At 34.8% G+C, this 23239-nt stretch overlaps 1 protein-coding gene across 1 annotated transcript; it reads right to left on the bottom strand.

Moving 5' to 3' along the window:
- Positions 1–4116: 4116 nt before the first annotated feature.
- On the bottom strand, positions 4117–20814 carry LOC116422675 (vomeronasal type-1 receptor 3-like). Its single transcript, XM_031961700.1, is given in 5 exon segments — positions 4117–4522; positions 17366–17843; positions 17846–17911; positions 17914–18318; positions 20742–20814. Coding segments are annotated over 5 exon segments (1428 nt in total).
- Positions 20815–23239: the final 2425 nt, after the last annotated feature.

Below are 23239 nucleotides of genomic sequence, written 5' to 3'. Positions count from 1 at the left end.
ATAGCAGAGGGACACATTTAGATCTGGGCTTTGGGAAAATTAATTTGATAGCTCAGTGGAGGAAGAACTGGAATGAGAAGAAAACTGTGGCAAGAAGACCAGTCCATAGATCACAATAGTTCACTTATGAAATAATAAGGTCTGCCTGCTATGATGACAATGACGTTTGCTTAATTAAAGAAGAAGACATTTGTGAGAGGACATAAATGTAAAATAGACAATCCTTGATATTGTCTTGGAAATGAAGATTGAGAACATGTGAGGATTATATCTATATTGTGAACCTGGGTAACTAAGAAGATGGTGATAACTTAAACAGCAATAGAGAAGTTAGGAAGAGGGGTATGAAGCAAAAATAATTAGGCTTTTTATACATTTTAATTGAATCAGCCTCCTGGACATTCAGTTAGTGATGCCAGATAGGCAATTGGAGAATCTAGATTGTAGGTAAAAATTTTTGGTTTGGAGGGGTTAAGAAGATTGGATAATCATTGGTATAGAGATGATTATTGAATCCATGAAAATTAATAGTTTGCAATTGGGGGTGAATTAAAGCTAAAATTTCCTAATTGTGAAAACAAAAATTACTCATTCAGCATCACGAACATGACTTTCTTTCCTTGGAGGTTTTTTCATTTAAATTAGGGGTTTGAGTGTACAATACAGAACTGTTACTGATCCTACTCAGAGGTCAGGGAAGCAGTTGATATCCTGTGATCCTTTATGAATAATTTGGACAATAAGTTGAGGGCTAAGTCTAGTCCTCTTAAGAAAAGATTTTACAAGTCCATTATATACTCAGACTAAAATCCAGGAATGTAAAGAAAGGTAAAATTAAATTAAAAATAAATTGATACAATCAAGAAATATAACACACCTCTCCCTATCACCACTTCATGTTCCTTCAGCTTTACCATTTTCCCAATTTTACTTTTTCAGGCATTCTTCTCCTCATTGGTTTTGTATTTCCTTTTGGACTACTCTCATTTCTCTTCCTAATTTTCTCTGTCTCTCTTACTTGATTTTCAAAATCCCTTTTGAGCTCTTCCAAAGACTGAATCTAATTTTAATTTTTCTTGGAAGCTTTAGATGTAGGAGCTTTTAATTTGGATCTTCTGAGTATATTTTTTGATCTTCCTTGTCATCATAATAACTTTCAATGGCCAGAAACTTTTCCTGTTGTCTGCTTATTTCCTAAGCTCTTACTTGTCTTTTAACTCTTTTTAAAATTAGGGTTCTGTCCCAAGCTTCAAGGGTTTGTGTAGCTGTTTTCAGAAATCCTTCAAGGGATCAGATCATGAGCACTCTTTTCTGTTTTGAAATTGTTAAGAATGTCCCTACCTCACTGTACCTATAGGATCTAGTGTACAAAAGCAATTCAATCCTTCCTCAGTCCAAAAAAGAGAAATCCTATGATCTGAGGCCTCCAAAAGCAGCCTAGACTCATTCTTGGTACCCACTCTTGGTTTGCTGGTTTCCCAAGGCTCTCTAATCCTACAGACAAACTTTTTCCTACAGAACTTGCAAGTTTTCTTTGGTGTCTCTGGGTCAAAAACCACCAATGCTGCTGCCAATTCAGAGATCTGTGGACCCTGTACATTATCTGCTGGTGCAGGTCCAAGGCTAGTCAGAACCTGATTCTACAGACCTCTCCTGATGACCTTCCAATCTGCTTTTGGTGTCTCTGGGCTGAAAGGACAGGAAGTCACCAGTACTGTCACCGATTCACAAGTTCCTGGGTCCATTCCTGGTTTGCTGCCATGAGACAAGTGCTAGGATTGGAGTCAGTGCCAGGCTGTTTTAGTGTGACCTTCACCAGGACTGCATGCTGGACCTGGTGCCACAGACCTTTCCTGCTGACCTTCTGAGTGGTCTTTGGCTGGAAAGTGCTCTACTCCATCTTTTGTGTGTTCTTATGCTCTCAAATTTGTTTAGAGCAATTGTGTAAAGGAATTTGGAACTGTTTAGGGAGAGTTCCTGCCTTTACTCTGCCATCTTGGCTCCATCTCGAGAATGTAATATTTTTGAGGATAGTTATTAGCTCATTTTACTTGTTTCCCCAAGCAAACAACACATGATATATTTTTAGCATAAAAAGCTTATTGACTGAATCATCTTCTATTTTACTGAAAATTATAAATAATGAAACAACAAATAAGAAACTACTGAAGAAATGTAAGTGAATAAAAGATCCCTTTCAAAAAGTTGTGATGTTATACTTCTCTTAGCATCTAAGGTTCTTTTGGTGTCATTCCATGACCAAGGAAATTGGGAACATTTCATATTATTTGATATTTGGGTCAAGAATCAGCTGGACCAGGGGCAGCTAGGTAGCGAATGGACAGAAGACCTGCCATGAAGTCAGGAAGACATGAGTTCCAATCTGGCCTCAGACACTTAACACTTCCTAGCTGTAGACCCTGAGCAAGTCACTTAACCCCAATTGCTTCAGAAAAAAAAAAGAAAAAATTTACTGGACTCTCTGTGATTTTCATGACTAAAAGCTTCCCATCATCCAATTTATGCAATACAATATATATTCAGTTGCCTCATTAATTTGGATAAGCCCAGTAATTCTAACTATACCTCTTTCTGGAAGCAGGAAGAGTAATAACCTGGATGTAAGGTTTTTAGAACTAAAAAAAAATCTACTTCTACAACAAGGAATAATTAAAGATGCAATTTCATTCATTTGATATTCTGGCTATGGAGAATTAGCATTTTCACTCTCCATGGACATTCATAGGGCTTTGCTATAGGAGTTCTCTAGTGTCAAATAAGGTATGCTCTAGAGCTGAAAGCTTATTAATACTGACTGCATTTCTAAGGAATAAGATAGAGGGTTTGGGAATTTAACAAAACATTAGATTGTAGAATGAATATAAGAAAGAAAGAAAAAGGTGTGGGTTCTGAGACTACTCAAAAATGAATATAAAAGAACTGAACATTTAAATATGTTAACAAAGAGGTTGAAGGAAAGTTTCAGCTTTGTTTAAAAGGGAAATATGTGAGAAACTTTGTGTGTTTACATTATGGAAAACGAAGAAACATTTGAAAGTAAATACAAATAATTTCTAGCAATGGGTCTGATAACTTTGATTTTCTAGGTGATTTATTTCAATGTCATAAGAATATTGTTAATAACCATATCCAAGCCTACTCATGAACAGTGAGACTTACTAAGTGAGAAAATAACATTAGCAGATGGTAAGTTAAATGTCTGACTTTTGTTTTCAGGTTTGTTGTATCCTAGAGCCACTGTTTTACCAATTTAAGAAAAATGTCACCATCTTAATGAGAATGAAGCCAGTGGATCTTTGTCCCTGGGGAAAAGATTTCAAGGTGAGCTGGGAAAACTAAATTAAGATCCTCTTGACTTAGTTTTCCATGACAAAAATCTTTTCACGTGACTATTTCTGAATACGGATGAGCTATCCTGACATGCATTTGGATGCTTTTTCTATTTTACCTGAAATCAATTGGCTCTGAAATTCTTTATCTTGTATCCATGTGCTAAATCCTTTTGGACTCTTGGGTTTGGGACTGATTTATTGATGCTCTAATAATTATGTCTTTTTGTTCTGAGACTTTGGCATAGTTGGGCAAGCCATTGATGCACTTATTGAGGGCAGCATCCCCTTTTAATGTATGTTATCATTGGATATCATTGGAGAATTCCTTCAATTTATCCTTTCGTTAAATTTAATTGCAATCTAATTCATCATTTCTATTAGTCCTTAGGAAGGACAAGCTTCATAGAAGAAATCTCTGCTTTCAACAGATCACACAGAAGAAAAAAATTTCTCTTATTTTATGGTTAGAAGTAATTGATAGACATTTCACAACTGTCCCTCCATTGTCAGTACAGAAAGCTGTTCTACATTCAATTCTACAACAAAAGCAGTTTCCAAAGTAGAATAAAAACCTGATTATACACTTCATGAATAAGAGCTCAAAATGGTCTTAAGAAAAGGAGACATAGAGGTTCAAAATAAAAGAAGATGCAAGAAGGTTAAATGAGAAATATAAGTAAGTCTTTTTCAAACTTTAAAGTTCTATTCAAATGCTGAATATGATCATTATCACTATCATTAATATCCCTTCTAAATTCTAAGTCTACATTTCTTTGATTCTATTGTTTACTGACCTGATCTCCTTAGCTACTGAAAGATTTCTTTCTGGATAAGTGGAAATAGAGTGCTGGACAGTGGAATGTTTAGGGAAAGAGTTATGGATATTTTCTTTGCCAGAGTGATTCAAAAAATGGAGAATTTGGGTATCAGAATTGATAATCACAAATGGGCTGATGGCTTGGTAACTAGCATCCAAGAAAGCTATGGTGGGCAACAACCACTGAGAATGTCTATAAAAATGAAAGACATAAAACCCTAAAATGGAACTGACCGAATAGAATGAAACATAGGTACAAACCAACACCAAGATGGTATAGGTAGCTCTCATTTCAGGAGACCTTCTTGACAATTGACTGGAGCCATGAATATGCTGGACTTGCCGATGATGTCTTTGCAGGAGAAAAATCAGATAGCCACTGGCCATAATAATAAATTCCACACACAGGAGATCAAGAATAGAATACACAATGATATATATTGAGGCTTTGAATGAGGTTGAAACAGAGTCTGAACAGAATCCTAGATTCCATATCCTTGTGTTGTTAAGACTTTCTGTAACGTTTGGCAAATACACAAACATATAGCTATGTATCAGTATTTGTAGGATCCAGCAGAAAAACAGAATGGGAAAATGTATATTGAGGCATGGGTTTTGAGTTGTAACCATATGGAATAGGAAAAGGGACTGATGGTGATAATCTGAAGACCACTCAGAAGGCAGGTGATAGTGACAGAAATACTGCGGCCACTCGGTGGAGGAAAACAATAAAGCGACAGCTGACTCGATCCAGGAAATTTTCAGCCCCAAACCAACCATTGTCTGAGGAATTCCTTTGGAAATAAGTCCTATGAAGTTGGACAAGGACAAGTGGAAAAAATGGAGTCTATGGGCCTCTTCCTGACAGCAGTTAGGAATTTGGAGATACAATGGCAAAGGAGGAAGAGATTTCCCAGTAAACCAGTTCCAGTCTGCATGAAGAAGATAACACCTAGAACTAAATCAGGATTAAAAACTCTCACTGACTGAAATAGAACTATTCTCAGAGGCAGATACAGATTAAAAAAGGAAAGAAACAAAGAAAGAATTGTTGCTTCTTAATTTTCCTAGAGAATATTTGCTAATGAGGTGAGTAAGATTTGTGATGCTCAACTTTATTTGTAATTAGTTTTTCTTCATAGTGGGATAACACCAGATACCCAAATATAAGAAGGCAATGTAGGTGATATACCACAATTTCTTCAGGCCATCAGGAAAATTCTTTTCAGTCACTGAGAGAGATTGATGAGACTGAGGAAGTGATTACTCAATTTTAATCCAAAAGTCCAGAATATACAGAGAATAAAGAAAATACATTATTGAAATAAGCTAAAATTTAATAAAGGAAAAATGCGAAATAACAGAACTCAACCGATCATTAAATAAACCAGGTTTAACATTTATATGAAGAAAGTCTAATGGAAAAAATATTGTATAAACACTGAAAAAATTATGCATTATCCATGTGCTGGGGAAAAAGTAGGTAGATATATTTAGCAAAAGAGAAACACTATTCCATATCTAACATTACATTCCAAAAAATAAATAAGGGATCTAAAGCATAACAAAAATAAATTCATATTGAAAATGTCAAAATGTACTGCACAAGGAGCTGTTAGTGTGGTGGATAGAGTACCAGCCCTAGAGTCAGGAGTTTAAACCAGTATTATTCATTTAATACTTCCTAGTTGTTTTAACCTGAGCAAGCCACTTAAGCAAATTGCCTTGGGAAAATAAAAATGTACTGCACAAATGCTATAGCAAAAGTTGAATGATAAAAAAATCAGATTATATCATATTCCAACAAAAGGTTTACCATATGTAAACAAGTATGATTGGGTTAAAATCTGACATACTGAATTCCCATGTTAACAGAAAATTTAAAATTCAGTTCTTATTTAAATATTGAACAAAAGTTAATGTAATAAAGGAAGTGGAGAAAGCCAAGACAACAACGAAATTAAGCAGATTAGATAATTAAACAAGTTAAAGAGAAGCATGAATTAAGGAAAAACATAAAATGAAGGCAATAATGAAAATGATTTTTGCCAAAAAAAGAAAACACAAATACCCAGATTTTGAAAGAAAAAATGGGAGATTAAAACAAGATTAAATAAAAAGTATCCAAAAATTATGCCTTAAAATTGGAAAATTTAAATAATTATTTTTAGTGATTCAAAATACCAAAATTATCAGGACAACAAGTAGTCAATATAAGCCACTGATCATGCAGCTCATCTAGATTAAGTACCTTAATCAATTTATACATACATTATATATTTATACATTACAAAATGATAGAGAGAAAAATGTGGATGTATATTTGTCTACAGATTATACTGTCTTGGTTTTTCAAACATCTAGGAAGAACTGCTGAATTTAAAAGTACACTAAGATATTTCAGTTGATAAACATACAAAACATATACTGAATTATAATTTCGAGATTCACACTGAACAGATAATACCTGTGACATAAACAGCCAATACAGTTTACAAGGTCATAAATTATCAACAATAACAATCCACAAAGCAGACAGATTATACTCTATTCCAGAAAAGAGAAATAAACTAGAAAACAACTATAACTCCTTTCACTTTTCATAGAGCCTGATGGCAGAAAATTTTTTATTAAGATCCAAAATCCCCAAGTCAAAAAATATTATAGGAATTAAGATGCAAACAAAACAGAAATTTTTTTTCAAAAAGGCAGAAAAGATAATAACAGATACAATTTTTTCAAATAAACAGTATCTCTAAATAAACCATTAATTTCTTTGGCTGGCCATGTTTAAAAAAAAAAACACACGCACATATCATCTATCTATCTAACTAACATATATATATATATATATATATATAATCAATTTAGCCAATTCCAATGATGCAAAACCTTGCCAGTACTAAATGAAATGATCCACAGTATTCTTAAACCATGTATACTGGATGACAGGTTAATCTGATCCACCCATTCAGGCTGTCTAAAATGTTGCACCATAAATTTCATTCTACTTTTAGGGATAGGTTTACTCTGCTACTTGCTCATGATTTAGTTTATCCTTAGACTAAACCAGAGTCTATCTGAAAAAGTCATTTTCACCATGTGGTCTATATTTGATATAGACTGGAGCCAGAACAATAGGACTAACTCTTAGGATCAAAAAAGAAATTCCAAAAGAAATTCAATTTTCAGACTATCTCCCAGCAACCTGAAAGACATTTTTCCAATGAATAATCACTGTTAATACTCACTCACTGATTTCTATAATTTTGTCTTAATCTATTTTGATATAATTTTGACTTAAAAATTTGATGTAATATTGTGCCAAGAAGATTTTAAAGGAAAATTATACTATTCAGAGGACAAAATGAAGCAGAGAAATCTCGCAGAAGTAAGAAAACTTACCTAAGTGGTTCACCTCAATGTGCTTCTTTCCTTTCCATCATCAGTCTGTGACCTCAGAGGAGTTGTAGACATCTCATTTCTAAATTGATGGTGAAATTTTAACCATGCTTCCAGGAGCAAAATTAGAGAATTCACTGACTATCTCAATCTCCTAACTAAAATGAATAGCATCAGACATGAACTGAAGAGAGAACAACAAGTTTATTTGAAATAACAATATGAATCTCTCTCGAAAGTGACTTTGCAATCAAAAATTTATCTTTCTTTAAGTACAAATTGGATCCCAATATTCAAGCATTTCAGAAAATGCTTCACAGCCAATGAGCAGTATTAAACAATGATTGTAACTGAGTACTCTTACTTTTCAGTTGAGGAAACTAATGTAATGGAAAGGGTTTTAGTCAGCTATTTAGCATTCATAAAAGTAAAATCACTTAGAAGTACTGCAGTCTCTGTTCAAAGAAAGAAAGAAAGATGAATTTTTAGTAAGTTTTACATCTGTCATAAATTCAGTCATAAATGCTATCTCAAAGATAGCAAAGTAGAAATATTTTACATTTCACTTTGCTGAAGTGATGGAAGTCATAAGGATTGGATTTTTATTCTCTCTTTTTGTGTGCTCAGCTGGATGACTTCTCACATCACTTTTCATTCTACATTTATCAATCAACAAAATTATAAATAGGATGAAAGAAAATATCTTCCTGACTCCATGATCTATCAATCTATGAAATAAAGGGGCATAGATATGATGAAATGGTGAGTTAGTATTAAAAATATACTTGACAGAATTTGTATAAGGAGTTACACACAGCATTACAACTAAGAAAACTGAGCTGGGGAACACTACAGTGAGGATCAGGAAGTGAGACCTCTACAATCACAGTCTCACTAAGATTTTAAGGGAAAATGCCACAGCCTTTTCAGAGAGTCTTTCCTATTGGCAGTAATTACAGAATTTGGATCCCATTCTGATTCCCTTTTTACCTCAAAACAGAAGGGATTCAGCTTCTGAGTCTCTGATTCTAAGAATTAGATGGAAGTCACTCCCAGGCTATGCTCTGCTGCCAAGGTGAAAATTGGGCTCTGCTCAGTTGCAAGAGAGGGCAGTCAGAAGGTAGTTATAGACTTAAAATCCGTCTTTCCCCAGAGGTGTGATTATCTTGTCACAAGAACATTGACTTCATGGGATTTCAGGTTTGTCACTGAAGTCTGGTCCCAGGTTTAAATCATCATCAGGTAGTTTTTGATTAGTGATAATATGCCCAGTGATAATTACTCATCATTAGTGAGAATGGCCAAAAAGAATCAAACAAAAATACAGTTGGGAGCAGCTTGTGGAAGAAAGTCTTGCAGGTTCCAGGAAGACATGGATTGAGAAGGATGGAGATGAGGGCACCATGGACACTCAGATGAGGGCATCTTCAGACATTATTCTGGGCTTTACTGGATTTTCGAATCTTTCCTGAGCTTCCTCTGCTGAGAATCTTCTCTCCTCTTTATTTCAGTCCCTGTCTCACTACTTCAGTCACTGGTTATGACTTCCTGTATAAGCTGATATCATTAAACATGCTGTCTATCATCTTGTGCCCCTGCAAATGATCACTCAGATTTGTCAAGATTTCAAAGCCCCTTACTCCATGCACTGATAAAAAAAATCTCCAAGAAAATGAAAGTTTGCATTTTAGCTTCTGAGGAGAAGCCAAAATCCACTCCAACTTTAAGAATATTTTCTTTTCTTTGAAACAAATTCAACGAAGACATTTTTAAGTTGGAAGTACTAGTTTGCAATGTCCAGACTAGCTTTCTGGAGGGCCTTGGGGCTAGCCTTGATCTCAGCAGAATAATCACCAAGGAAATAGTCAGGAATAAAGTCCAAAGTCTTTATTGTCTCCTTCAGCCTCCTAGTCTGAACCAGTCTGCTCCACATTCTCAGTCAGTCTGGCTCTCAGTCTCTACCAGCAGTCTAACTCACAGTCTGCCAGTATCAATCAGTCTCCCTCCATCCCCTTACATTCCCTCCACCCCACCAACCCCCCAGTCTGACTTTGTCCCTAGTTTGAATATCCTATTACTATCATTACAGTATATTGAGTATGTGTGAACTAGAGAACCATTATACCACCATACTAAGTATTAAGTATATATAGGAGCTAGATAACAATTATCTCATCAATTCCATTGAGTTAACAACTTGTTTCAAGGTGTTCCAGAGATCCAGCTCTCTGTACTAGTGTCCTGAAATTTTAGCTCTGAATCCCAGTTCTGAAACTTAATAACTTCATGATCCTGACTGAGGCAACTAACTCAAGTTTCCTGATAGAAGTGGGCACGGGTGGTTATCTAAGATAAGTATAAAAGCATAGTGCCAGAGTGGAAGGAGTATTGTGTGGAGTGAGAGCAATTGGGTTCAAAATTTCACGCTGAGTTTTCCGATTGCTGTGATAGTGGGGATACATTTACCATTCATGAGACTCAGTTTCTTCATTGTCTAACTTAACCCTCCAGACTTTTTCTCCACCAACCATCACTCTGGCCTAGAGTGGTCAACAAGCCCAAATTACGAGCTGAGAGCTCAGTCTCTGACCTTAAAGAATTTATAGTTTCTAGGTAGATTCCCAGAGATAGAAAAGGAGAACTTTAGAAAGAGTCAAACAGTAGGTGACCCAGATGGCAAGTTGCCATTTATGGACAACAAGAAGATTGTAATAGCAAAAGCTTATAATTCTTGCATATATGAAGAACATGAAGTTCCTCAGACTATTCCTGTTTAGGAGGAAATTTCATTCATTGCCTAAATGAAATTTGGTACACAAAAATTTCCCTGTATATGATGGGTAGGTCAATCTGGTCAAATGTGGAATGATTTCTAACTGTTAAAGTTTAGCAATAGGCCAGATTTCACACTGGTCTATGTTTGCTGCATGAAAGTGGAAAAGAGTTCTAGGATAAAAACAGGGGACAGTGACCTTTTTCAGGACAAGTTTATCTACCCAGTCCACTGTTAAGAGATTTTTATTTTATCTTTAAATTTGAGAGTTGCACATGATCTGTTACAAAATGCACTTCCAGGGGATGAATTTCAGTGAACTCGATACAATTTTTTAAATCTAAACTATAGACATTATCCTTGGGAAAGACATATTGAGTTTTTCTTATTCTAGGAACTTTTTAGATATTGTTTTAAGTACAAGAAATGCATGATAGCTATACTGTGAAAAATTGTTTCTTATTTTTGAGTTTTGTTATATTTTTCTAATAATCAAAAATTATATATGATTAAGTGTGTAATTTGTTCTATGTTTTATGCTGAATGTTGGGGAAAAAGAAAGTTCCTGATCTCAAGGAACTCACTGTCTATTGAGGAAAATAAATGACAGCAAATACTTACAAAAAAGATGAATTACATTCCCAAACAGGAAGATTAAATATAATAAGGAAAAAAATTTTAGCTGTCAATAATATGAGAAAAAGTCTTGAAATAGATGGGAATTTAACTGAGACTTGAAGGATTTCAGAAACCAGGATGCAGAGGTGAGGGGGAGTATGTTCTAGGAATGGCAGCCAGCCACAGTAAATGTCTACAAGCAGGAGATGGAGTGACTTGTGCAATGGCGAGCTAGTAAGACTTGTCAGTGAATTACAGAGTATGTGGGAACAATATGTAAGAAAACTAGAGGATGATGTAGATGTTTGAACATCAAAGATAATTTTGTGTTTGATCCTGGAATAGATAGGAGTAGCAGAGGGACACATTCAGACCTGGACTTTGGGAAATTAATTTGCTAGCTCAGTAGAAGAAGAACTGGAATGAGAAGAAAACTGTGGCAAGAAGATTTGGCCAATTTTACTTTGAAGGCATTCTTTTCCTCATTAGTTTGTATTTCCATTTGACTACTCTCATTTCTCTTCTTAATTTTTCTCTGTCTCTTTTACTTGATTTTCAAAATTCCTTTTGAGCTCTTCCTCCAAAGCCTGAGACTAATTTTACTTTTCTTGGAGAATTTGGTGAAGGAACTTTTACTTTTATCTTCTGAGTATATATATATATATATATATATATATATATATATATATATATATATATATTTTCCTTGTCATCATAATGACTTCCAATGGTGGAAAACTATTTCTGTTTTCTGCTCATTTTCCTAGCCTCTTACTTGACTTTTAACTCTTTTAAAATTAGGTTTTTGTCCCAAGCTTCAGGGGTTTGTACAGCTGTTTTCAGAGATCCTTCTAAGGACCAGATCATGAGTACTCTTTTCTGTTTTGGAATTGTTAAAAAAAACATCCCCACCTCACTGGAGCTATAAGATCTTGTGTGCTAAAGCAACTCAGTCCTTCCTCAGTCCAAAAATAGAAATCCTGTGAGCTGAGGCCTTCAGAAGCTGCCACCACCACCCCTGCCCACACTCATTCTTGGTACCCACTCTTGGTTTGCTGGTTTCTCAAGGCCTTGTAATCCTACAGGCAAACTTTTCCTACTGAACTTGCAGGTTTTCTTTGGTGTTTCTGGGTCAAAACAAAACACCAGTGCTGCTGCCAATTCAGGGGTCTGTGGATCTGTACATTCTCTGCTGGTGCAGGCCCAGGGTTAGGATAAGGGTTAAGTCAGTTCTGTGTTGGTACTATTGTGCCAGGACAGCTTACTGGACTCCCACCCTGATCCTACAGACCTTTCCTGAAGACCTTCCAATATGCCTTTGGTGTCTCTGGGCTGAAAGGACTGGAAGTCCCCAGTACTGTCACTGATTCGCAGGTTCCTAGGCCCATTCCTGGATTGCTGCCATGAAAGAGGTGCTAGAATTGGAGTCAGTGCCAGGTTGTTTGGTGTGACCTTCGCCAAGACTGCATGGGGACTTTCACCTGGTGCCACAGACCTTTTCTGCTGACCTTCTGAGTGGTCTTTGCCTGGAAAGTGCTCTACTCCATCTTTTTGTGTGTTCTTATGTTCTCAAATTGGTTTATAGCCATTATGTAAAGGAATTTGGAACTATTAAGGAGAGTTCCTGCCTTTACTCTGCCATCTTGGCTCCATCTCCAGAATGTTATTACATTATTTTTGAAGACAGTTATTAGCTCATTTTTTGTTTGTTTCCCCAAGCTAATGGCGCATGACAAATTTTATCATAAAATGCTCATTGACTGAATCATCCTCTATTTTACTGAAAGTTATAAATAATGAAACAACTAAGAGATTACTAAAGAAAAGTAAGTGAACAAAAGATCCCTTTTGAACACAGTTGTCATGGTGTATTTCCCTTAACATGTAAGGTTCTTTTGGTGTCATTCCATGACCAAGGAAATTGGAAACATTTCATATTACTTAGTGTTTGAATCAAAGATTAGCTGATTTCTCTGTGATTTTTGATTGACTAAGGCTTCCATCATTCAGTTTATGTATATAATCTATATTCAGTTGCCTTGTTAATTTAGATAAGCCTAGTAATTCTAACTATACCTCTATCTGGGAGCAGGAAGAGTAATAACCTGGATGTGAGAAGTTTTTAGAACTAAAAATCTACTTCTACACCAAAGGATAATTAAAGATTCAGTTTCATTCATTTGATATTTTGGTTATGGAGAAATAACATTTTCACTATACATGGACATTCATAAGGTTTTGCTATAGTATTTTTCCAGTGTTAAATAAGGTATGCTCTACACACGAAGACTTATTAGTACTGATTGCATTTATAAGGAATAAGATAGAGAATTTGGGGATTTATCAAAATATCAAGATTTCAGATGAATATAAGAACTGATGGAACTACTTGAAAAATTAATATAAAAGAACTATATATTTAAATATGTAAACAAAGAGGCTGAAGGAAAGATGTTGGCTTTGTTTAAAAGAGAAATACATGAGAAACTTTGTTACCATTCGGCTCATAATTGAAATAACTGGACCTTAAGAATATACTAATAAGTAAAGTTATAATTGGGATTTTGTGTGATACCATTTGGGAAATTGAACCAGGTGTAATGCCCTTAAATCTCTCTCTTAAAGCAATGTTTATGATGTCAGAATTTATTCTACTATTTGGCCTTATGGTTAAATGTTAAGAAAATTCATGAATTCAAAAAAATCCATTAACTGAAAGAGCTAAAAATAAGTTACTTCATTGATCAATCTGTAAAGTTTATAACTAGCAAGAATTTCATAGTTTGTTATTTTAGATATATGCATATATATGTCTATATATTTATAAACATGCATGCATGTATTTATTTTATGTATATATATATATGCATATATATATGATATATAAATTTGGCAAATATTTATTGAACCCAAATTATAGTTTATATTCAGAATCAATTCTTTAAAAATGATAGAGATGTAAACTGATCTTGGCAGGGTGGGGGGTAGACCTGGGTAAGAAAAATCCTAAAATCTCAACCTCTCATGGGAGGGACCCTACCCTCCTGTTCATAGGGAAATTCCCAAAGGGATCTCCACCTAAAATTCAATTGGAGATCTTGGCCTGGGAATAATCATCACTCTTTCTTGAATTGAAAATTAGCCCTTAATCTCCCTAGCCTCAAACCTTAGAAAGCTAATGAAAAACAATTCTGTGCCCCAAACTTTTGCTAATTCCTTTTTGAATTTGGCCTACTGGGAAGTTGTTTCTCAGTATAATAATCCCCTTTTTGTCAAAAACCTAGCCTGTAGTTAGGGACTGCAAATTCTTTTGCAAAAAACCTGCAACACTGGTGATCTCTCACCCCTCATTTCTCACACCTCAACATTTGGTGGCCCGTATGGAGATCCCTGAAATTTTGACCAAAGTAAGCCTTTTCTTGCTATTGTCTATTCTATAGCTTAGGACACCCAAATACCCAGGAAGATTTGGGCTGTCAGGAGCTTTACACTCAGCAGACTTCCTTGACTGGGGATGCCCAGACTTGAATTCCTGGGTCTTTTAACAGAAGTACCCTTCTGTCACCTGCATGCTTCTCTAGGGACGCCTGAGAGGATGGGATGCTCTAGAATCTGGAAAATCTAAGACGTGTGGCAAAAATGATAATAGCCACCTCTGTCTTTCTTTTCCTAAGGACTCTCTCCTTAGGCTGTCTCTTAAACAGAGACAAATTTGGCTTAAAAGATCTCAAAACTGAAAAGCTTAAATTAAAACAGTACTACAGGATGCTGTTAAAATTTACTGAAAGGAAATCAAAATTAGATACCAACCTTTTAAATAACTCCCTGCTTCCTACTCCTTGTAATGTCTGGGCTAGCTTTTTGGAGGTCCTTCAGATGGGCCTTGGTCTTTAGTTGAGAAGTGATGAAGGCAGGAGAGCCACCAGAAAGAAGGATATCTTGTTTCTAGTCTTTCTCAGTCCTTAAATACCCTATTACAATTATATCATTACAGCATACTGTTTATATGTGAACTAGAGAACCATTACATCACCATGCTAAGTAGTAAGTAGATGTATACTAGAGAACCATCATCTCATCAATTCCACTGAGTTAACATCTTGTTGTAAGTTTCTTTGTTTCAAGTATACTTCCCTAAGTTCTGGCCTTCTATATCTCATTTAGGGACACAGGATGCCTCTGAATCCCTTTCAAAACCACCTCCTTACCAAAGACAGAACCATATGTCCAACAATATTTCTTTAACTCTATCCCTCTCACCTCCTGAACCAGATCCTAAGACTTCCCTAACCAATTCCTCAGTCCCTCTGATACAAGGATGGGATCAATTTTTCTTCTTCTAAGGATCCTGATTCAACCACCCTTCTAACCTCTGACCCTCAAGAGAAGCAGAAGACTCTCAGGGAAGGACATTCAGGGTAGAGGTGCCTTTTTCATTGCCAGATCTCTCCCAGATTAAGGAAAAACTTGGTCATTACTCTGAGGTCCTTGTCAAGTTTATTAAGGAGTCTAAGGCCAATACCCTTGAATATGATCTTCCCTGAAAAGATGTTAATATTAAACAATCTGCCCCAAATATATGGAGGAAGCTGCAGAAGCTAGCCTTGGGCCTTCATACTCCTAGACTCAGCTGTTAGAAACAGCTTTTGGAGTCTTTAATAATAGGGATCCAACTGAAACAGAGGAAAAAGACTTCGAGTTAAAGTGAGGAATGGAGAACAGTCCCAAATTAGCTGCTGTGATATCCAGAAACCATAGGAGTTACTTTTGGAAAGGAATATGGAAATGAGAGAATAATCACGGATTTTTTTTTTGTAAATCCCTAAGTTTAGAAGTTTGTGAATCCTTATGAGCCCTGTGTAAGAAATTATGTGTTTTTATTTGAATAGTGGTCCCTATTCACAAGAAAAATACTTCTTGAATAAAGAAAGAAAACTTCAATAACACATTTGATTGTGTTTATATAGTATCAAATTATTTTTGAGATGAGTTGTGTTTATGGGAATAAGGAAGTTATGCTTGGAATAATATATGCTGAAGTTATATATTCAAGCAATTTAGACTAATAGATGCCATACTTAAAACATATTTTTGTGTAATAGCAGTTAGAAAGCTACCATATATTTTCTGCATGAATTTAATTATTTGTGTTAAATATTTTGACTTCCTTTATATTCAGAAGACATTTTATGCTGTATTTGAATAAAATTATAGAAGAAAAAAGGTTATTTAAAGCCTTTGTGAAATTTTAGATGCTCTGATAACTTTGATTTTCTAGTTGATTTATTTGAATGTCATGAGAATATTGTTAATAACCATATCCGAGCCTACTCATGAACAGTGAGACTTACTATGTGAGAAAATAACTTTAGGGGACTGTAAGTTAATGTCTGACTTTTGTTTTCAGATTTATTGTGTCCTAGAGCCAATGTTGTACCAGTCTAAGAAAATGTCATCATCTTAATGAGAATGAAGCCAGTGGATCCTTGCCCATGTGAAAAGATTTCAAGATCACATGAGGAAGCTAAGTTAAAGTTCTCTTAGTTTTCCATGATAAAAATTTTTTCATCTAACTATTTCTGAATATGGATGAACTATCCTGACATGTATTAGGCTGCTTTTTCAATTCTTATGTAAAATCAATTGGATCTGAAATGCTTTATCTTGTTATCCAAGTGCTAAGAAATTTTGGACTCTTGTATTTGGGACTGATAGACCTATATTGATGCTCTTATAATTATATTTTTTTTGTTCTGAGACTTTGGCATAATTGGAGGCAAGCCATTGGCCCATTTATTGAGAGACAGCATCCCCCTTTTAATATATATCATCCTTCTTGGAGAATTACTTCAATTCATCCTTTTGGTAAATTTAATCTGCCATCTAATTTATCACTTATATTAGTCCTTAGGAAGGACAAACTTCACAGAAGAAATTTCTGCTTTCAACAGATTATGGGAAAACAAAAAAAATTTCTCTTAATTAATGATTAGAAGTGATTGATAGACATTTCACAACTGTCCCTCCACTGTCAGTATAGAAAATGGTTGTACATTCAATCCTACAACAAAAGCAATGTCTAAAGTAGAATAAAAAAATTGATTATACACTAGAGGAAGAAGAGCTCAAAAGGTCTTAAGAAAAGGCCTTAAGAAAAGGCCTCTGGAGGTTCAGAATAAAAGAACATGCAATCAGGCTGAATGAGAAATATAAGAAAAAGTCTTTTCAAACTTTAATGTTCTATTCAAATGCAGAATATGATTATTTTGGTATCATTAATATCCCTTCTAGATTCCAAGTCTACAATTCTTGATTCTATTTTTGCTGACCTTCTGTCATCAACTACAAAGAGATTTCTTTCTGGACAAGTGGAAATAGAGTTCTGGACAGTGGAATGTTTACAGATAAGAGTTATGGGATGTTTTCTTCTGCCAGAGTGATTCAAAGAAATGGAGAATTTGGGAATCAGAGCTGATAAGCACAAATGGGATGATAGCTTCATAACTGGCTTCCAAGAAAGCTGTGGTGGGCAACAACCACCGAGAATGTCTATTAAAATGAAAGACATAAAATCCTAAAATGGAACTGACTGAATAAAATGAAACATAGGTACAAACCAATACCAAGATGGTATAGGTAGCTCTCATTTCAGGAGACCTTCTTGACAATTGACTGGAGCCGTGAATATGCTGGACTTGCCGATGATGTCTTTGCAGGAGAAAAATCAGATAGCCACTGGCCATAATCAAAAATTCCACACACAGGAGATCAGGAATAGAATATACAATGATATATATTGAGGCTTTGAATGAGATTGAAACAGATTCTGAACAGAATCCTAGATTCCATATCCTTGTGTTGTTAAGGTTTTCTGTAATTTTTGCATGTTCACAAACATATGAATATGTATCAGTATTTGTAGGATCCAGCAGAAAAACAGAATGGGAAAATGTATATTGAGGCATAGGTTTTGAGTTGTGACAATAAGGAATAGGAAAAGGGACTGATGGTGATAATCTGAAGACCACTCAGAAGGCAGGTGATAATGATAGAAAGACTGCGGGCTACTCGGTGGAGGAAAACAATAAAGCGACAGCTGACTCGATCCAGGAAATTTTTCAGCCCCAAACCAACCACTGTCTGAGGAATTCCCTTGGAAATAAGTCCTATGAAGTTGGACAAGGACAAGTGGAAAAAAATGGAGTCTATGGGCCTCTTCCTGCCAGCAGTTAGGAATTTGGAGATACAATGGCAAAGGAGGAAGAGATTTCCCAGTAAACCAGCTCCAGTCTGCATGAAGAAGACAATACCTAGAACTAAATCAAGATAAACAACTCTCAATGACTGAAGTAGAACTTTTCTCAGTGCCAGATAGAGATGAAAAAGAAGAAACAAAGAAAGAATGGGTGCTTTTAAATTTTCCTAGAGAATATTTGCTAATGAGGTGAGATGAGTAAGTTTTGTGATGCTCAACTTTATTTGTACTCAATTTTTTCTTGGTAGTGTGAAAACAACAGATACCCAAATATAAGAAAGCAATGTAGGCCATCAGGAGAATTCTTTTCAGTCACTGAGAGAGATTGATGAGACTGAGGAAGTGATTACTCAATTTTAATCCAAAAGTCCAGAATACAAAGAGAATTAAGAGAATACATTATTGAAATTAGTTAATATTTAATAAAGGGGAAAATGAAAAATAACAGAACTCAACTGATTATTAAATAAATCAGGTTTAGCATTTAGATGAAGAAAGCTTAATGGACAGAAAATGTATTCTGTAAACATTGAAGAAATTTATGCATTATTCATGGGCTGGGATAAAAGTATGTAGATATATTTAGTAATAGAGAAACACTATATCATATCTAACATTATATTCCAACAAATAAATAAGGCATCTAACTATACCAAAAATAAATCCATACAGAAAATTTCAAAATGTATTGTAGAAGGAGCTGTTAGGCAGTGTAACCCACTGCCAGCTCTACAGTCAGGAGTTCAAATCCTGGCTTAGTCACTTAATACTTCCTGGTTGTTTTAACCTGAGCAAGCCTCTTAACCACAATTGCCTTGGGAAAGTAAAAATGTACTTCACAAATGCTACAGCAAAAGCTGAATGATAAAACAATCAGATTATATCAGATTACAACAAGATATTTACCATATGTAAACAAGTAAAATTAGGTTAAAATTTGACACACTGAAATCCCATCTTAACAGAAAATTTAAATTTCAGTTCTTAGTTAAATATTGAACAAAAAATGAACTAACAAAGAAAGTGGGAGAAAGCCAAGACAACAATGGAAATTTAGGGAAATTAGATAATTAAACTATTTAAAGAGCACCATGAAATAATTAAGGAAATAAAACATGAAATGAAGCCAATAATGAAAATTATTTTTGGTCAAAAAAAGGAAACCTCAAATACCCAGATTTTGAAAGAAAAAAAGATAGATTAAAACAAGCATCCAATAATTATTCCTTAAAATTGGAAAATTTAAATAATTATTTTTAGTGATTCAAAATACCAAAATTATCAGGACAATGAGGAGTCAACATAAGCCAATTTACCAAACAGCCCATCTAGATTAATTCAATTCCTTGATCAATTTATAGATTAAAAGTAATACATTACAAAATTATAGAAAAAATCCGGGTGTATATTTGTTTATAGATTATGCTGTCTTGGTTTCTCAAACATCTAGAAAGAACTGCTGAATTTAAAAATACACTAAAATAATTCAGTTGACAAAGATACAAAACATATTCTGAATTATAATTTCAAGATTTACACTGAACAGATAATACCTATGACACAAACAGTATAGTTTTCAAAGTCATAAATTATCAACAGTAACAACCCACAAAGCAGGCAGATTATACTCTATTCCAGAAAAAGAGAAATAAAATAGAAAAACAACTATAATTTCTTTCACTTTTCATAGAGTCTGGTGGCAGAAAAACTTGTATTATCATCCAAAATTTCCAAAACCAAAAAATATTATAAGAATTTAGATACAAACAAAACAAAATAATTTTTTTTCAAAAAATGCAGAAAAGATAATACAAACAGAGAGACAATTTCTTCAAATAAACAGTGTCTGTAAATAAGCCATTAATTCCTCTGGCTGACCATATTCTTTAAAAAAAAATAAACACATATACATACACACACACATATATATAAGCTATGTAACTATACACACAAACACACACATATCAATTTAGTCAATTCCAAAGAACCTAAACCTTGCCAGTACTAAATGAAATCATCCACCATATTCCTAACCCATATATCATGGATGAAAAGTTAATCAGATCTACCCATTCAGGCTGTCTATAAAATGTTGCACCATGAATTTCATTCTATTTTAGGGATAGGCTTACTTTGTGGTTGCTCATGATTTAATTTATCCTTAGACTAAACCAGAGTCTATCTGAAAAGGTCATTTTTCACAATATGGTCTATATATGATATAGACTGGAACCAGAACAATAGGACTAACTCTTAGGATCAAAAATTAAATTCACAAAAGATTCAATTTTCAGATTTTGTCCCAGGAACCTGACAGACATTCTTCCAATGAATAATCACTATTAGAATTCACTCAGTGATTTCTATAATTTGGTCTTAATCAATTTTGATATAGTTTTGACTTAAAGAATTTGATGTAATATTGTGCCAACTAAGAGATTTTAAAGGAAAATTATACCGTTCCAGAAGACAAAAAATGCTTCTACTGAAGCAGAGAAGTCTGGCTGTGGTAATAAAACTTACCTAAGTGGTTTACCTCCGATGTGCTTCTATTATTTCCAAAATCCATCTGTGGCCTCAGAGTAGTTGTAGACATCTCATTTGTAAATCGATGGGGAAATTTTAACTATATTTCCAGGAGACAAAAATTGTCAATCTCCAAACTGAAAGTGAATAACATCACACATGAAGTGAAGAGAGAACAACAAGTTTAAATGAAATAACAATATGAATCTCTCTAGAAAGTGACTTTCCAATCCAAAAATTTATCTTTCTTCAAGTACAAATTGGATCCCGATATTCAAGCATTTCAGGAAATGATTTGCAGCCAATGAGCAGTATTAAGCAAAGATTCCAGCTGAGTACTGTTACTTTTCAGTTGAGGGAAAACTAAGGAAATGGACAGGATTTAGTCAGATATTTAGCATTCAAAAGTAAAATCTTTTGGAAATATTACAATCTCTGTTCAAAGAAAGAAAAGGAAAGGTGAATTTTTAGAAAGTTTCACAACTAAGATAAATGCAGTCCCCTCAAGGATAGCAAAGTAGAAACATTTTACATTTCATTTTGCTGAAATGATGGAGGCATCTATATTGGCTTTTTATTTTCTCTTTTTGTGTGCTCAGCTGGATGATTCTACATTTACCAATCAACCAAAATTACAAATAGGATGAAAGAAAATATCTTCCTGAATCTATGATCTAATAATCTATGAAATTAAGAGGCACAGATATGATGAAATTGTGAGTTAGGATTAAAAATATATTTGACAGAATTTGTATAATGAGTTACACACAAAATTACAAGTAAGAAAACTGAGCAGGGGAACACTGCAGTGTGGATCAGGAAGTGAGATCTCTACAAACAGTCTCACTAAGATTTTGAGGGGAAAATGCCACAGCCTTTTTTCAGAGGGTCTTTCCTATTGACAGTAAATACAGTATTGGGATCGCATTCAGATTCCCTTTTTTACCTCCAAAACAGAAGTGATGTTCAGCTTCTGAGTCTCTGATTCTAAGAATCAGATGGAAGAAGACACAGGCTATGCTCTGCTGCCAAGGTAGAAAACTGGCTCTGCCCAGGTACAAGAGAGGGCAGACAGAATGTAGTTATAGACTCAAAATCTATCTTTCCCTAGAGGCGTGATTATCTTATCACAAGAATATTGACTTCATGAGATTTCAGGTTTGTCACTGAAGGCTGGTCCCAGGTTTAAATCATCATCAGGTAGTTTTTTTGATTAGTGATAATATGCCCAGAGATAATTATTCATCATTAGTGAGAATAGGCAAAAATAAACAAAAATACAGTTGGGAGCAGCTTTTGGAAGAAAGCCTTGCAGGTTCCCAAGAAGACATGGATTGAGAACGATGGAGATGAGGGCACCACGGACTCTCAGCCAAGGGCATCTTCAGGTATTATTTTGGGATTGACTGGATTTTCTTTCTTTTTTTTTCTTTTTTTAAATTTTATTTATTATTTTTATTGTCCTCAAAAGATTTTGATATATTTCTCTCTTTTAAAAATATATTAAAATATAAATTAGGTACACAATAAGTATACATGACCAAAACATTATTTTGCTGTACAAAAAGAATCGGACTCTGAAATATTGTACAATTAGCCTGTGAAGGAAATCCAAAATGCAGGTGGGCAAAAATAAGGATTGGGAATTCAATGTAATGGTTCTTAGTCATATCCCAGAGTTCTTTCACTGGTTGTAAATGGTTCCGTTCATTACAGTTCCACTGGAAATGATTTGGTTGATCTCATTGCTGAGGATGTCCAAGTCCATCAGAATTGGTTATCATATAGTATTGTTGAAGTATATAATGATCACTTGGCCCTGCTTGTTTCACTCAGCATCAGTTCGTGTAAGTCTCTCAGGCCTTTCTGAAATCATCCTGTTGGTCATTTCTTACAGAACAATAACATTCCCTAATATTCACATACCACAATTTATTCAGCCATTCTCCAATTGAGGGGCATCCACTCAGTTTCTAATAGCCACTATAATGAGGGCTGCCACAAACATTCGTGCACATACAGGTCCCTTTCCCTTCTTTATGATCTCTTTAGGATATAAGCCCAGTAGAAGCACTGCTGGATCAAAGGGTATGCACAGTTTGATAACTTTTTGAGCATAGTTCCAAACTACTCTCCAGAATGGTTGGATGTATTCACAGTTCCACCAACAATGTATTAGTGTCCCTGTTTTCCCACATCCCCTCCAACATTCCCCATTATCTTTCCCTGTCATTCTAGCCAGTCTGACAGGTGTGTAGTGGTATCTCAGAGTTGGATTGACTGGATTTTCAAATCTTTCCTGAGCTTCCTCTTCTGAGAATCTTCACTCTCCTTTATTTCAGTCTCTGTCTTACCAGTTCAGTCATTGGTTATGACTTCCTGTATAAGACTGATATCATTAAACGTGCTGTCTATCATCTTGTGCCCCTGCAAATGACCACACAGATTTGTCAAGATTTCAAAGCCTCTTATTCCATCCACTGATAAAAAAATCT

The sequence above is a fragment of the Sarcophilus harrisii genome, chromosome 3 (genome assembly GCF_902635505.1).
Source record: "Sarcophilus harrisii chromosome 3, mSarHar1.11, whole genome shotgun sequence".
Taxonomy (NCBI): domain Eukaryota; kingdom Metazoa; phylum Chordata; class Mammalia; order Dasyuromorphia; family Dasyuridae; genus Sarcophilus; species Sarcophilus harrisii.
This window is presented reverse-complemented; position numbering and strand designations above follow the sequence as displayed.